Source organism: Gouania willdenowi, chromosome 6 (genome assembly GCF_900634775.1).
Source record: "Gouania willdenowi chromosome 6, fGouWil2.1, whole genome shotgun sequence".
In the NCBI taxonomy this organism is placed as follows: Eukaryota; Metazoa; Chordata; class Actinopteri; order Blenniiformes; family Gobiesocidae; genus Gouania; species Gouania willdenowi.
Genome location: NC_041049.1, coordinates 19,438,478 through 19,453,764, shown reverse-complemented (window position 1 = coordinate 19,453,764; position 15,287 = coordinate 19,438,478). Strand labels below are relative to the sequence as shown.

At 38.5% G+C, this 15,287-nt stretch overlaps 2 protein-coding genes across 4 annotated transcripts in view; both read left to right on the top strand.

The window, feature by feature from the left end:
• The window catches only part of LOC114464586 (kinesin-like protein KIF21A), a 68,915-nt gene that overhangs the window by 18,130 nt on the left and 35,498 nt on the right, over positions 1-15,287 (top strand). For all 3 annotated transcript variants that reach the window (XM_028448934.1, XM_028448933.1, XM_028448932.1), the window contains exons 2-3: positions 2,988-3,210; positions 14,570-14,752. In XM_028448934.1, the coding sequence (XP_028304735.1) occupies positions 2,988-3,210; positions 14,570-14,752 (406 nt within the window). The remainder of the gene's footprint in view (positions 1-2,987; positions 3,211-14,569; positions 14,753-15,287) is intronic.
• On the top strand, positions 3,224-8,875 carry LOC114464587 (uncharacterized). Its single transcript, XM_028448936.1, has 8 exons — positions 3,224-4,327; positions 4,864-4,978; positions 5,158-5,460; positions 6,980-7,143; positions 7,327-7,470; positions 7,566-7,800; positions 7,919-8,217; positions 8,343-8,875. Exons 1-8 carry the CDS (start codon positions 3,578-3,580, stop codon positions 8,697-8,699), a joined length of 2,367 nt encoding a protein of 788 aa, XP_028304737.1. The 5' UTR covers positions 3,224-3,577; the 3' UTR covers positions 8,700-8,875.

Here is a 15,287-nt window from a genome sequence, read left to right as displayed (position 1 = left end):
AAAAACGAATTGCAAAAAAAAAAAAATCAGAAATTTGAATCTGATATTCGTTTTCAGGTTGATATCGGACCGATATCCGATATCAATATTGTATCAGGACACCCCTAACTGCATGTCACTGTGTAAATGGAGGACACTGGGGATGCCTTGCTGCTTTGTTTAGAGTGACACAATCCGACAGGCTGGAGAAAGTAACTAATTATAAGTACAAGTACTCACATTACTGTAATTGAGTTGCTTTCATAGGTGTTTGTACTTTTTTGTGTATATTTCCAAATCATTAATTTTACTTGTACTTTACGTTTTAAAAGAAGTAAGTGTAAAAGAAGTAAAGTCATTTGTTGCATTTCTACACCCAAATTTTAGTGAGTGAATTATTATTATTTTTGTTTTAAAATGATCAACGGACATTGTGAAACTACAAAATAATGTCTCTAGACTTAGAGCCTGAGAATTTTTTTTTTATTTTGAATTAAATTGATGATTGTATGTTTTGACAAACCTTTTTTTGTGCAAGATTTGGTCTCTTTCTTTTTAAGTTTATACATGAGATGTTTACTGTATGCAAAGGAACTGTGGCAAGATTTATTACCAAAAATAAATGAAAATGAAAGTAGCTAGTCACTTTTATTTTTGAGTACTATTTAATTGTGCTACTTTTCACTTGTACTTGTACTTGAGTATAATCCAGTAACAGTACTTCTACTTGTATAGGATACATTAGTAATCTTTACACCTCTGCTGAGTCCACACTGGTACAGGCTTTATAACTTTTTATTTTTATTTGTTTAGTCGCAGGACGAAGGGGTTGTGTTTTGTGTTCAGGATAAAAACACTTTATAAGCACAATGTTGTAGCTCATTTTACTGACAGGGAATAATAATCTGGTGACCTGAAGCCTTCTTTGTTACTCTGGTTTAAATGTTGGGACTGTAGCCAAAGGAGTTCACGTTGATCCACTCGTGAACTTGTCTGAGCCGTCTCTCACTCAGAAACAAGTGTCTGCCTGTTGTCTGTCTGACTGAATGCAGCTTAATAGGCTCTTTAGCACAATTATAACTTTGATCGTATGTTGTCTTTTACTAATGAACCTAATTGACTGTAAGGGCTGGTTTATGATGTCATGCCACCTGACTCATCACTTTCTCTGAAGCTTTTCATCATCTCTGAGCACTTATGTTGTTATAACCTGCTTCTGAGCTCAGGTTTCTTTCTGGCAAAAAACAGCTTTTTTTTAGCCCAATTAGATAAAACAAAGTAGTAGATTATCTGCTGTAATTCAAGGGGGTTTTGTACATCTTTTTCTCCTCTGTCTGTACCAGACACTCATCCACACACACACACACACACACACACACACACACACACACACACACACACACACACACAGTCACAAACTGTCCTTTCAGTGCTCCCTAAGGCTGCTTACTGTGACAAATGTGAGCCTTTGCAAGTGCACACAAACTCCAGGCTCAGTGCCACATGCTCATCCAGTAGAAACTGTACAAACGGCTCCTAAACTGCTTTTAAAGATGTTTTCAGTGCCATGCTGGTGTGAAAAAACATTACAATGATTTGTGATTAATGTGTTTCTAATCCAACAAAATGCTTGAAATTGACTCAAAGCATCCTGACATTTTCACGCAAACTGCTGTGTTTTCTTCACCGCTTTAACAACAGGGCTGACATTAGATCAAAGTGATTGTCTTACAGCACAGGACAGCTGAATATAATGAACTGTGTCAGTTTGCACAGGTTAGATGTTTCTTATGCACTCTGTGTTCAGCTATTTTTCCTTTAATCTTTCCACTTCCTCTTCTGATGATCCGTAAATCCATAGTGAAATATTGTTTAAAGGAGCCGTGTTTATATGAAGAAAAGCACACAGAGCAATTCCTTAATGATATCCAGGGCGGGACTGTTTACTCATGCTTTTGCCTCACACGTGAACAGTAGCACCACTGTGCTGTGTGGGTGCGTGTGTGTGTGGGTGTGTGTGCTGGCACCCCATGCTTTTTCAGATGCATAAACACACTGGTGCTGCACAGTAGCAGCACTTATTTATTCTAACTACAAATGTTTTTATGCTGTAGTCCAGAGATGGTACATTTTTATCACAAAAATGTGATACAATTTGACCAATCTGAGCTTTTAATACAGAAAAGAACAAAAGCTTAGCGTATTTCTGAGTCATTTTGTTCTATATTTTTGATGATTTGTGAATTTTTATCGTCAGTTTGTTTATATATTTCCTTCTTTTGTGTGTTTTTGTTTTCATTTTGTGTTTTTTGAGTCATATTTTTACATTTTTGTTTTCCTTTGATGTATTTTTCTGTCATTTTGTGAGTTTTTGTTGTATATTTTTCACAGTTTGTTTACTGTAAGCTGTTCAATGTTTTCTGTTGCACTTTTTGATCATGTAAAGCGCATTGCATTGCCTTGTGCATGAAATGTGCTATACAAATAAATGTGTCTTGCTTATTTCTGTTTTCATTTTGTTTATATATTGTTTTTGTTTTGATGTGTTTCTAGAGACAGTTTGTGTGCTTTTGTTGTCATTTTTTTAGTGTATTTTTTAGTCATTATGTATGTTTTTCAAGTCATTTTATGCATGTATTTTGGGGGCCGTGCTGAATTAAACCGAGGCGGCCCCTGGGCCGCCATTGCCTTTGTCTACCCTAGTCTTTCAGCTGTTGTACCAGTGTGTGCAGAAGGAGCTGTCCTAATATCTATATTGAATTACAAAAAAAATCCTCCTCAATCATTTTACCTAAAGCAAACTGGACACTTCTCCAAATACAGTAACTGGATTAGAATGTTCAATAATTCCCATCAAAACCCTTCCTTATGGAAAGTCTTCCTAGATTAATCAAGCCAAGTTTAACCCTACGTAATAAAAGTCAGTTGTTATTAACAGGTGTGTAAAACCACACGTCCCAACACTGTCTGTTAGTGTGTATTTTAAATGTATTACTCTTGTCTTCCAGGATTCGTCCTCAGCTGGCCAAAGAGAAGATCGAGGGATGTCACATCTGTACGTACGTCATGCCAGAAGAACCTCAAGTGGTCTTGGGGAAGGACAAGGCCTTTACCTACGACTTTGTCTTTGACATGGACACCCAGCAGGACCCCATCTACACCCACTGCACCGAGAAGCTCATCGAGGGTTGTTTTGAGGGCTACAACGCTACCATATTTGCTTATGGACAGGTAATACTCAGGGTTCCCGCGGGGTCTTAAAAAGTCTTAAAAGCATTGAATTTATGAATTGGGAAATAATACCTTAAAAAGACTTGAAAAAGTCTGGAATTTTGATATCTGGGTCTTGAAATTTGTGCAGTAACTTCAGGTATCACATTTACCTCTCTAAAGTTTCCATTTGTCAACCACTATTATTTTGATTAAATAACGTAATAGCCTAAATAAACAGTGGCGGAACCAATAATTGAGAACGCAACGCCGCCCGGATCCGAACACTTCACTTTGCGACAGACTGACCTAAACTTCTCTCTCTACGTCCTCTCGTCAACGTCGACTGGGACGCACATCGCATGTAGACCCACTTCATGCTGAGGTTATGGGGAAATGTAAATTTAATGAAGCGTGGCAAGATAAACAAGCATTTTGTCACTGGTTAAAACCGGTGGACAACAACGTATTTGAGGCTTTTTGTACAGTATGCAAAAAAAAGATTCAGCTTGGTAACATGGGTGTGAAGGCTTTGGAGTCTCATGCCAAGTCAGGTAAGCACATCAACTCTATCAAAGCTAAGGAGAAAACACTTTCCATCGACGGAGTGTTTCAACCTGCTAACGTTAGCCAGCTAACTGTTAACGCGCCTGAAGCAGAAGATAGCGTTAACCAACCAGCTGCTTGCGCTAGCACAGCCCCTCCAGTTACGACCGCTAACGGTAGAGTGGATCTGCGCACAACTTTTGGATTCACACCTACAATGAAAGCAGAGGTGTTGTGGACTCTTAACACCATCGCCAAACATCAGTCCTACAATGGAAATGAGGGTATTTCAGAGCTTTTCAAAAGCATGTTCCCTGATTCCGACATCGCTACCACGTTTACTTGTGGGTCCGACAAAACGGCATACATAGCCAAGTTTGGTTTAGCGGTTCACATCAAAGAGGAATTGGTGTCCAAAGTAAACAAATCGCCGTTCGTTCTTATGTTCGACGAGAGCCTCAACGAGACAACAAAAAACAAACAGCTGGATGTGCATGTTCGCTTCTGGGACGAGGGACAGGTTCAGTCCAGATACCTGGGCTCCCAGTTTATGGGACATTCCACTGCACAAGACCTGCTGTCACATCTCAAAGTAAGCATAACCTTTTTTATTCTAAATGTTTCTCAATCTATATTGATATAATTTTGTGGGCACACATCGTCCTGTAAAAGCAATGTCACATGACCAATTATGTACTTGCCTTAACAATGTTTATTTTTTATGTTTATGTACTTGGCAGACACTTTTATCCAAAGCAACATATAAAATACATAAAAAACAATCACTATAAAAATTCTAATAACTTATGGAAAGAATAATGTTGGTACAAGTAGAATACATAAATGGTCGTCTGTAAGGTTCCTAATCAGTCCTTTTTCATAGCACAGATGCACAAGTGAACAGATGTGTCATGTACTCTAAAAATGTTGGAATTGATTCAGTAAATTTTTTTGGTCTTTTGAAAATCTAAAATATAACTGACCCAAGTATACAACTGTGCCTTATAGTATAATGATGTGTAGTACTAGTATTGTGTGTGTGTGTGTGTGTGTGTGTGTGTGTGTGTGTGTGTGTCTCTAACAATGTGTGCTGCTCATCTTGAGTAACCAAATGCAACCCTTTTTAAGGAATGTATGGACAAACTGGACCTCAGACACTTGGTGTCCATTTCAATGGATGGGCCCAGTGTGAACTGGAAACTCTTCGACATTTTCCAGAAAGATCAATCTGAGCAGTACGGAGGTGAGGAGTTTATAATGCCATTACTGTGTGTGTGAGTATGTATATGACCCATTTGTAATTATAAAAATTAATTTTATTTGTTGTGCACTTTTACATTGAATAAACTATTTAAACGTGCTACAGAGCATTGCTACATAGAATTTGTTTTTTTAATATCAAGTTTCCAATGAAACCTTCAGGTGTTCAGCTCATTTGTGTGGGGAGCTGTGGCTTACACACGCTACACAACGCATTCAAGTGTGGGTTCAGTGCATGGCAGCTGGACAAGTTGCTGAGAGCAATGCACACATTGTTTCACAATGTGCCTGCCAGGAGAGAGGATTACATCACCATAACCAAGTCCAGTGTGTTCCCCCTGTCTTTCTGTGCCCATCGTTGGGTAGAAAACCTTCCGGTTGTGGAGAGAGCCTTGGCTGTCTGGCCATCACTTCTCCTGTACATGGAAGCTGTGAAAACAAAGAGACTCTCCAACCCTGGGACAGGTAGGCCCTTCTTAAATGCTGTGAATAGGTCTGTGACTGTGTCCTAATCAGTGGTGGAAAGAGTACTGAAAATCTGTACTCTAGTACAAGTACTGTTATTTTGCTAAAATATTTCTCAGAGTAAAAGTACTGGTGTTAGAGAAATACTCCAGTAAAAGTCCAAAGTAATCAGAGTTAGGGCTGGGCGATATATCGAATATACTCGATATATCGCAGCTTGTAGTCTGTGCGGTGTTGAAAATGACCATACCGTTAAACTCGCGGACTTTTTTTTTTTTTTTTTTTTTTTTTTTTTTTTTTAAATATCTTAGTGGCATTATGCACAAAAGGTGCACTTAAATTTAGTGTTGTTTTGAAATGTCATCTTAATGACAATATGCACAAAAGGGCACTATTTGTTTTAAAATATTGTAGTGGCATTATGTACAAAAAGTGCACTTTAATTTTGTGTTTTGAAATGCCATGTGAGTTGCATCCTGCACTAATGTCTTGTTTTGAAATGTCTCTGTGACAATTTTGCACAGAACGTGCACTTTCTGTTGACAATTTTATGTTTGAGCCACTCACTGTTTAATAAATACAGTTATGTCAACTTTGACTTAGTTGTGATATCCCCTTTTTTGCATGAAAGTTTAAAATTGGCATATATTAATGCAGTATGATCAAGAATGTTTTAATGTAGACATATAGAATCATCATACTGGTGTGATTTTGTGCATCAAAGTGTTAATTCAAGGGTAATGCAAAATATCGAGATATATATCGTGTATCGTGACATGGCCTAAAAATATCGCCCAGCCCTAATCAGAGTATTAGTTCCTTTTAACGGCTGATGTCACCGTCACTTCTCCAGACTAGGGCTGGAAATTGTGTGTTTTCCTTTACCAAAAGTTAAAACACCAACAATCTATTCATCATTAATCATTGATAAGATACAAAACAAGTGTTTTTCCCTCATTTTTCCCTCATTTGAAGTTTTTGTTTCCTTATTCAGTAAATGTCTCCGGCAGACAAAAAACTAAATGACATGAGGAGCCGCGACTATTGATTAAATATCCATGAATCCATTTTAACTGGTTAAATTCTTCATTCAGAATCAATGAAAGATCAATCATTAACGTCCATTTTTTGTTTGGTTTTGTTTTCCGTCCTCATGACCCGGTTTCCATCGGCTTGTTTGCTATCAGATCACCTTACTGGCTACAAAAATGCAGATAAAAGCTTTGGATAGGAATTAAAATTGGACTCAGTACTCAACTATGATTTTAAAAGTAACTTAGTAGATTACATGGATTAATGAATACTTAAGTACAAGTAAAACTACAGACTTGAAAATCTACTCATAAAAGTACAACTACCCCCAAAAAACTACTTAATTACAGTGATCTGAGTATTTGTAATTAATTACTTCCACCTCTGGTCCTAATCCTGGTGTTGGTATGGCCTTGTCATAGTTTTTGTAATATGGCTAAGTTGAAATTCTCCTGCCTCTCTGTCTGTCTGTCTGTCTCTTTCTCAGCATCCTATGACACAGTTGCAGCAGCCATAAAGGATCCACTCATCTTGGCCAAATTGCAGTTCTACGCAGCACTTGCCAGGACCTTCACTCCCTTCTTGAAAAAATATCAGACAGATAATCCTGTGCTCCCATTCCTCCCCAAGGATCTCACCGAGTTGATGATGGTGATAATTTACATAACGTTATAATAACCACTGATTGGGCTCAGTTGATACATTTTAACAACATGGGGTTTGTGGTTAGGATGTCTAGTAGAAATAGTGGCTACATTGTGCATCATCATCAGACAATTTGATGTTGGTGATTAATGTGCCACACCCGACATTTCTGTGTTTGTCTGTTGACAGAGTCTACTCAGACGTTTCATAAAGAGAGAAGTCCTCCACGATATCACTGCCCTGCAGCTGACCAAACTGGATGTTACAGACAAGACCATCTGGCTCAGCCCACAAGACATCAGCATTGGTCTAGGTGCAGAGTCGGTCCTTAAGGTAGTGTGATGTTTTCAAAAGATCGTTTAACAAATGGTTAGGCTGAACCAGGTCAGTGAAGACATGTTCTATATTCATGGCTAATTTCTCTGTAGAGCATCAAAGGTGCAGAGCTCAGGGTGCTAGAGTTCAAGAGAGAGTGCATGCAGGGACTGTGTAACATCATCAGGAAAGTGCAGGACAAGAGCCCCCTCAAGTATCTGACTGTTAGGCAGTTGGTGTGCCTGGATCCGTCAGTAATGTACAGAGAACCCGAAAGATGCAGGAATCACATGAAAGGGCTGGTTCAGAGGTTTCTTCAGGATAAACAGCTAACTGATACTTCTGCAGGTAGGAATAAGAGGCAAATTATAGACTTCACAAGAATTTATCCTCAATCTGATTTGCTGGTAATGCCCAATGATTTATCAATGTTTTTCTCTATTTTTTCTCATCTGTTTTGTCATAGGGGACGTCATACTGCAGCAGTTTGACAGTCTCCTGTCCTTGGAGAGCAGGAGTGAGGACTTCCTCTCCTTTCCTCCCATGCAGAAGAGGCTGGACGTCTTCCTGTGCAGTGCCATGGAGCCTTATCCAGAGCTGTGGGCCTTCTGCAAGAAGCTGCTCATCCTCTCCCACGGCCAAGCTACGGTTGAACGTGGATTCTCCATCAATAAAGAGGTTGAGTCAGATAACTTGAAGGAGGACACTGTGGTCACACGGAGACTGGTGTGTGACTACATCATACAACATGGAGGTGTTACCCAGGTAAGATGACCCCTGCCTGGACTAGTAATATGTTGTTGACTTAAAAGTTGATAGAATCAACATACATAGTTGGTCTCTTGAGTTTGTCACTGACTCTGGTTCTCTTTTCTCAACCCGATACCCAGGTTCCACTCAGTAAACAGCTACTGGCAAGTGTAGCAAGAGCTAGGACAAGGTATCGTATCCATCTTGAGACCAATAGAAAGAACAAGGAGGCAAAAGACCAGGCTCTCAAGAGGAAGGAGGCAGAGGACTGTCTTCAGGAGTTGAAGGTGAAGCGAAGATGCATACAGGAGGTATCTGAGGGTCTGGCTAGGGATGCGGACAGGCTGGCTGAGGAGGCTGAAGCGAAGGCAGGGAGCAAAATGACTGACCTGATCACCAGGTCCAACATCCTGCGGAGAGGCCATAAGGAGAAGTTGGCAGAAATGGCTCTCCTTGATAAAGAGATCACTGCTAAGAGTGCAGAACTTAGGGGTTGATTGTGTGATCGTAATCTTATTTATTGTTGAGTTTATTTTAATTGTGTATTGCTCAAGAGTGTACTCCCCATATTCCCAGCATGGAATAAGTAGATTGGTTAATGTTAGCAATGTTAAAAAAACAACTTAACTGTGTTAAGCAATCTTTTTTTTTTTTGTGGTCTGCTGAAAATTTCTTTGGTTTTTCACACCTCTGTTTGGCTTGTTGTCTGTGGTCTGTGCTGTGGTGTTGTAGCGTAAGTAGGCCTACTCACTATTATGCTGCAATATTACATAATTCTTCCGTAATGCTTTACGCAGTCCACATTTTCACATTTGTTTGAGAAATAAATGATCAAACAAAAAAAAGTGTTTTTCTTTGCCGGTAGGTCTGTGAAATATGCCGTGAAATAGGTATTAAATTTTTATATAAATGGTCTTAAAAAGGACTTAAAAAGACTTGAATTTGACTTGAAGAAACCTGTAGGAACCCTGAATACTACATCAGTCTACCACCGAGCGAGCAAACATATCCATTGGTTCACACACATGCAGTCCGCTGGCCAATTTAGAGACTCTTTAACATACATGAGAAAACCATGCATTGTACCAGGTGAAAATGAAAGAGATTGTTTGGCCTTGAAATCAATGAATTAATGAAAAATCATACCCTAGAGAGAGATAGTTTATTGCTAAATGAAGTGTTAAAGAAACTAAAATGTGTCTTCAATTGTATAACTTTCGCCATGCAAACATGTCTAATTGTAAAGTCAAAAATCAAATGTAAATCAGTCCAGTCTTTGAAGAAGTCAACCCTTTTTCAAAGCATATGGACAAGTCAGCATGGCTAACCCATGTAGTCTTTTGTTATTTTTATGCTTTTCTATCAGACTAACTCAAATTTTTCAACCTTGGGGCTGTGACCCAAGGTTGTGGGGTCACCAGAAATGTCTAGTCATTGTAAAAAAAATTACTGATTGTTTTTTTTTAATTATTATTATTATGTTTTCCACACACAATCTCAAACAAAAGTATTATATACTTTTACTTTCTCAAATGTAAATCTAGTTCAAATAAAATGCAGTATAAAAATTTCTGAGCTGGTGCATCTTGTCACTTTTTGCACTAATTCTGGCTACTTTTTATTTGTAACACACTATTAAAAAAACATGATTAAAAAATGAATTTTAGAGAAAAAATGTCTCAGTGGTTGCCAGAAATTTGTGATATAAAAATGGGAACCACTGAACTAACTCATTGTTGCTATTATACACTATTATAATACTTTTATGTGTGTTGAGTACTGCCTAAAATATGTGGCACTAGATTTTTAATTTCATATATGGATGAAAAAGATTTTTTTAATGTAAATTAGGTTGTCATCTGCATAAAGGCATATTTTTTAAAATACAAAAAAACTGTACATTTTTGCTGGCATTTTTACTTGTTACATCGCTAAGCGAATCAGTCGCAACGTTTTGTCACTCATTTGCAAAAGAAATAATTGTATTTACTGATTAATTTCATCATTAGAACCTCCTTAATTAGACGCTTTCTGAAGTGAGAATGAAGTGACACACTGCACCTTCTTTACTTGAGGTTTGAAGTTACATTACAGCATTTTTGCGGGAGCAGATTTTCTGCTTCTGTTGTCAGTTTATTGAGGCCAATGGTTGAATACATTTTGCTGTGCTGTAATTTGTCTAATGTCACTATTTTAGAGATTTAATCATAGATGTGTTCACCTTTTATTATGCCGTCTATCATGTGGTGTGTTCATATGGTATCACATAATGAGGGAAATAAGACCTGCAGCAGCTCAGCTGTCAGATCATCCAACGTGTCCGTACCTGTGCTCATCACTACAGCTTTGTATTGGCTCTGATAGACCAGCCTTAGAGGGAAATGAAGAACAGGGAGTTTATTGCTTAATCGTAGCAAAATTAGAACGACTTCATGCCAGGACAGCAGTCTAACAGGGCCACAGCTTATAGCCATGGTTTGTTTTTCTGGAAAACCCCAGAAAAAATCGATAGAACTGTCGTGTATGAACAAAACATATGTTTGCTTTGCAATAAGAGAATGAGTGAAAGGATCTGTGTGAAGGTAACACAATCTGTTGCCTTCATCGTTACCTGGACAGACATCCAGAAAAGATCTTGGTTTGTTGCCATGTTTTATAAGATTCTTCATTGGGAGGAGTTTTGAATGTCTCATGTAAACACTTGAACCAATAAGATAAAGCAAGTGTCTGATATTTCTGATATCAGGCTCACCTTAACTGTCAAACTCTGATGAAAACTTGCTGTTTTTCTTCACTCTCCCACAGTGCTCGTGTTGCATGTTTTCCCCAATTAAGCAATGCACAAAATTATTCTTGACAAATAATGTACATTTATGTTATTATAATTTTTTTGTTTTTTTCATTCGCACTTTTTAAATTACATCCTGTCAGATCAAGCATCAACTTCATTAATTTTACTTTTTTTTTCTTTTTTCCTTCTTTTTTTTTTCTTTTCTTTTTTTTTTTTTTAACTTCATTAATTTTACAATGCAATGTCCCAGCATTAGGTTTGAACAACTTATCAATGAGTTTATTAAGATGTATGATTATCAGTGACGTGCAGTCAGGGGAGGCAGTGCCTACCCAAGGGTGAATTGACATTTTGATTTTAATTTGATATACTTATAATACAATTATAATTTGTTTTTCAATTTCCCAAATGACTCAACACCGCTATTTCCTGGTACGGCAGGAAGTGTCACTCCGCTGTAAGGTAGGAGGAGGCCACACCCTCTCCCATTGCTGGCCCATTGCTGCTCTGCCTCTGGGCCTCATAGCCTGTGTTTATGTGTTTGCGCATGCGCAGTCAGTTTCCCAATATGAAAACCATTTACGTAAAAAGGCAGATTGCTATGCTGCCTTTAGACGTAACCGTGCTATGCTAAATGCTATACGTCCGTTCAGAGTGCATTAGTGAATTGATACAGCGTGGCCGCTGCTACGTTCTCTAGTGCAGTGGTTCCCAAAGTTTTTGTGCCCCAGGTACACCAAAGGACAAGTAAAAACCTGAAGGCACACCTATTGTGCAAAACAGCCGTTATCACTCATTTAATGTACAATATTTGTAAATGTGCTTAATTATTTACTATTGGCAAATAAAATGTGACAAAGACAACTATATTACTTGTGAAATATTTATTAACTAAATATTTTTTTAAAAATGTAGGTAGATTTTGCCTCTGTATTACAATTTGACCTTTGACAATTAACCTTATTCGAATGATCCTGATGACATCATTCCAGACCGTAATGATTAAACAAAAGTAAATGTTCGCAAAGATGCATCAGTTATTTCACCACTAGAGGCCATCATATTTTAAAGTATTAGAAGCTATCATTAACCTACGATGTTTCAGACTCTACAATCTCTGGCATCAATGGTTTCGTCCGCAACAACAGAACAACGTTTCCCACAGATCTTCTGTAGCTCTGATTAGATGTTTAAACACTCTGAGCAGGTGAAGCTGATTAAAGCTGACTCATGTTTTCATGGAGCACCGCTGCACTTGATGAGAAACGTAGGGAGTTTTATAGGCACAGCAAAGTGCCTATAAAACGGGCACTGGTGGCTTTGTATTTCTCAGTCAGTGATGATTTGCATAGTTTTTTGGCAGTTTAGACAGTGTTTGTGGTGGTTTAGGCGCTGTTTAATGCAGCCAGGATGGGAGAGGGAGGGCGCCGCGCCTAACATTTCCCCATGAAAAAAACATTCCTTGCCTCACATTGACGGTGTTTCATGCTGATTCTGTCCGTTTCTGCGTTTAACAGTAGATTTCGTTTTCATTGGTCGATTTCGTCCATGATTTTGTTGACAAGGATTTTATATGGCTCTAAATAATAATCTATGGTGGTCACAAAATCGCACGGCACACCCGGACTTGCCTCACGTCACACCAGTGTGCCACGGCACACCGTTTGGGAACCACTGCTCTAGCGAGGGGGCAGGATAACACTACAGGCAGGATGACAGTGCGAGAGATGATAAAGAAACTTTTTTTTTGAGGAAGAACGACAGCTTTTTAAAGATGGGAGACCAACACCTGAGCTACCAGACCTTCAGCAAAGGAAAGGTCAGAAAATTGTTCGTACTTTCCACAGTGAATGGTACAAAAGGAAGGATTGGCTTTGTGGATGCGTCTCACTGAGGCTGTTCTGAGTTGTTGTTGTTGTCGTTTTCTTCGTTTCTGTGTTTCCAACACAAACAACGGATGCGCTGCCGTGTCATGAGATATATCTTGTTGGGAGAGTATGGAGGCTATATTAAATAATTCTTTATGTTTCTTTAAAGGTGTTTTTAGATTAACACTTGCCAGCTGAAACATGAAATTGTCATTGGTGTTGACATTGGCGGTCTCGATTTGCAACGCCCTGCCTACCCAACCCTAGTGCTCACGGCACGTCACTGTGGATGATTAAATGTTTTGTATGTCGAGGAGGTTGTTGGACATTATCAGTTGATGGTTTCAACTCTTCGTTTAATGAAAATACCAGACAATGGACAGTGTGGGCATCATTGTTTGGTACATTTCTGCAAAATGAATCACAATTTTTTTTAGTCAGTTGTTAACAAGCCAAATGGGTGTTTATTTATTACTAATATTTTTAGTGCAGGAACCTTCTTAATTAGATTGTTTCCAAACTGCAAACAAGAAACACAAAGTGGTATTACAACTCACTTTTTATTAAAGATACTTTATATTCATGTTCTGTGTATTTATAGAATAGAATAGAATACACCTTTATTAATTCCATGAGGGGAAATTCACATTTGCAGCAACACAGTCCATACAGTATAAGAGCGTAAGAGAGTAAGAACAAAAATAAATATAAATACTAACAGGATAATAGTGCAAAAAAATGTAAACATACATAATTAGAAAAATAACAACAATAACAGAAAGAAAGAAAAAGAACAAATGTGCAAATGGCAATTGAGGAATGGTGGTGGGGGGTGGTGATTTTAACTAAAATCCATTAGGAATTGTAGCTTTCAAGGAGCATTACCCTTTGCAAAGTGTTTGTCAGGTCATTCCAGGCCTCTTATTGCAGCAATAATATAATGTAGAATACAATTTGCAATTTTTAAACAATGCCTTCAGAGGTATTTCATTATTTATAGTTTAAAAAAAACACACAAAAAAGTGCCCCATCAATGAAAAATAAGAGATTTGTATGAAGGCTCGGATTTTTGAAGTGTTAACTGATATAAAAGCTTAAATTGTACATGAAAAAAGGAATAATAGCACTTTCCAACTTTGTTCTTCCTAATATTCCGCTTCTTTATCCTCCCCCGCTTTGTTCCCGATCCTCTTATACTCCTGTCAAAGGGCCTTTCACAATCCACACACACACACACACACACACACATTCAATGCAGCTCAGCACACATGCTTTATCATGGCACAGGTGTGTGAACTCGTAGAATAAAAACTATTACACACCAGCTTTTTCGTGCACATTCTAGCTCCATACACACATTATTTTCTACATATGCGTGTGTTTGTGTCTATAAGTTTAGACACACACACACACACATTGGTGTCAGGCTGTCTTTCAGTCAGTGCAGCGGGAAAAAAAAGGGGGCGACGTGTGAATTTGAACCCAGTGTTGCATTCCTCTTTGTCACCCTGGTGATCAACCCCCACAATTCCTGACTAGCAACACCACACGCTTTACCAACCCCACTAAAGTGTAAAATGTTTCAGCATTTCAACCCAAGCAAATGCTTTTCAACCAAAACCATAATAACATGGGTTACAGACTATAATCAGCCCTTTTTTCCACTAAAAATAAAATCAATAACGAGTGCTTTTGCTTTTGACTCCAGACGGGTTCAGGGAAGACCTACACCATGGGAACCGGCTTCGATGTCAACATCGGAGAGGCCGAGCTGGGCATCATTCCCCGGGCCGTCTACCACCTGTTCAGAGGGATCGAAGAGCGCAGACAAGCTGCCACCGAGCAGGGACGGCCTGTTCCTGAGTTCAAGATCAATGCACAGTTCCTAGAGGTGCACACACACACACACACACACACGGAGAGAACAATACCTGACAAACTCGCACAATAAATGTAATTCAGAAATTATTATTATATTAAGACGCTCTTGTAAGCAACAACACGCGATCGACCTCAGTTCCACTCAGAAGCAGAAGAACACGCAGACAGCGAGAGGTCAAAGGTCAGCAGAGGGCTTGTTAAAGTGCCCTGATGACCCACCTGCCATTAAACTGTCATTAGGCTGCCTCTGAGGTCAGCGCCAGGCTTTATTTTTAACAGCCAACAAGTGGCTGCTAACAGCTGCCTAGGACGCAGCTGAGTCCAGGCCACAAGGCATGGGAAATGCAAATGATGTAGGGTCAATTACAATTTTAATCACATAATTAATTACAATTATGGCATAATTGTAATTGTAATTGGAAAAATCTGTTGCTGTTATAATTGTTCAGATAGTTGACTTTGTAATTGTAATTGGTACAGTATGTAAATTCTATAAAAACTCATTTACAATTTAATTAAAAGCAAAACTGTGGAACCATCAGCCA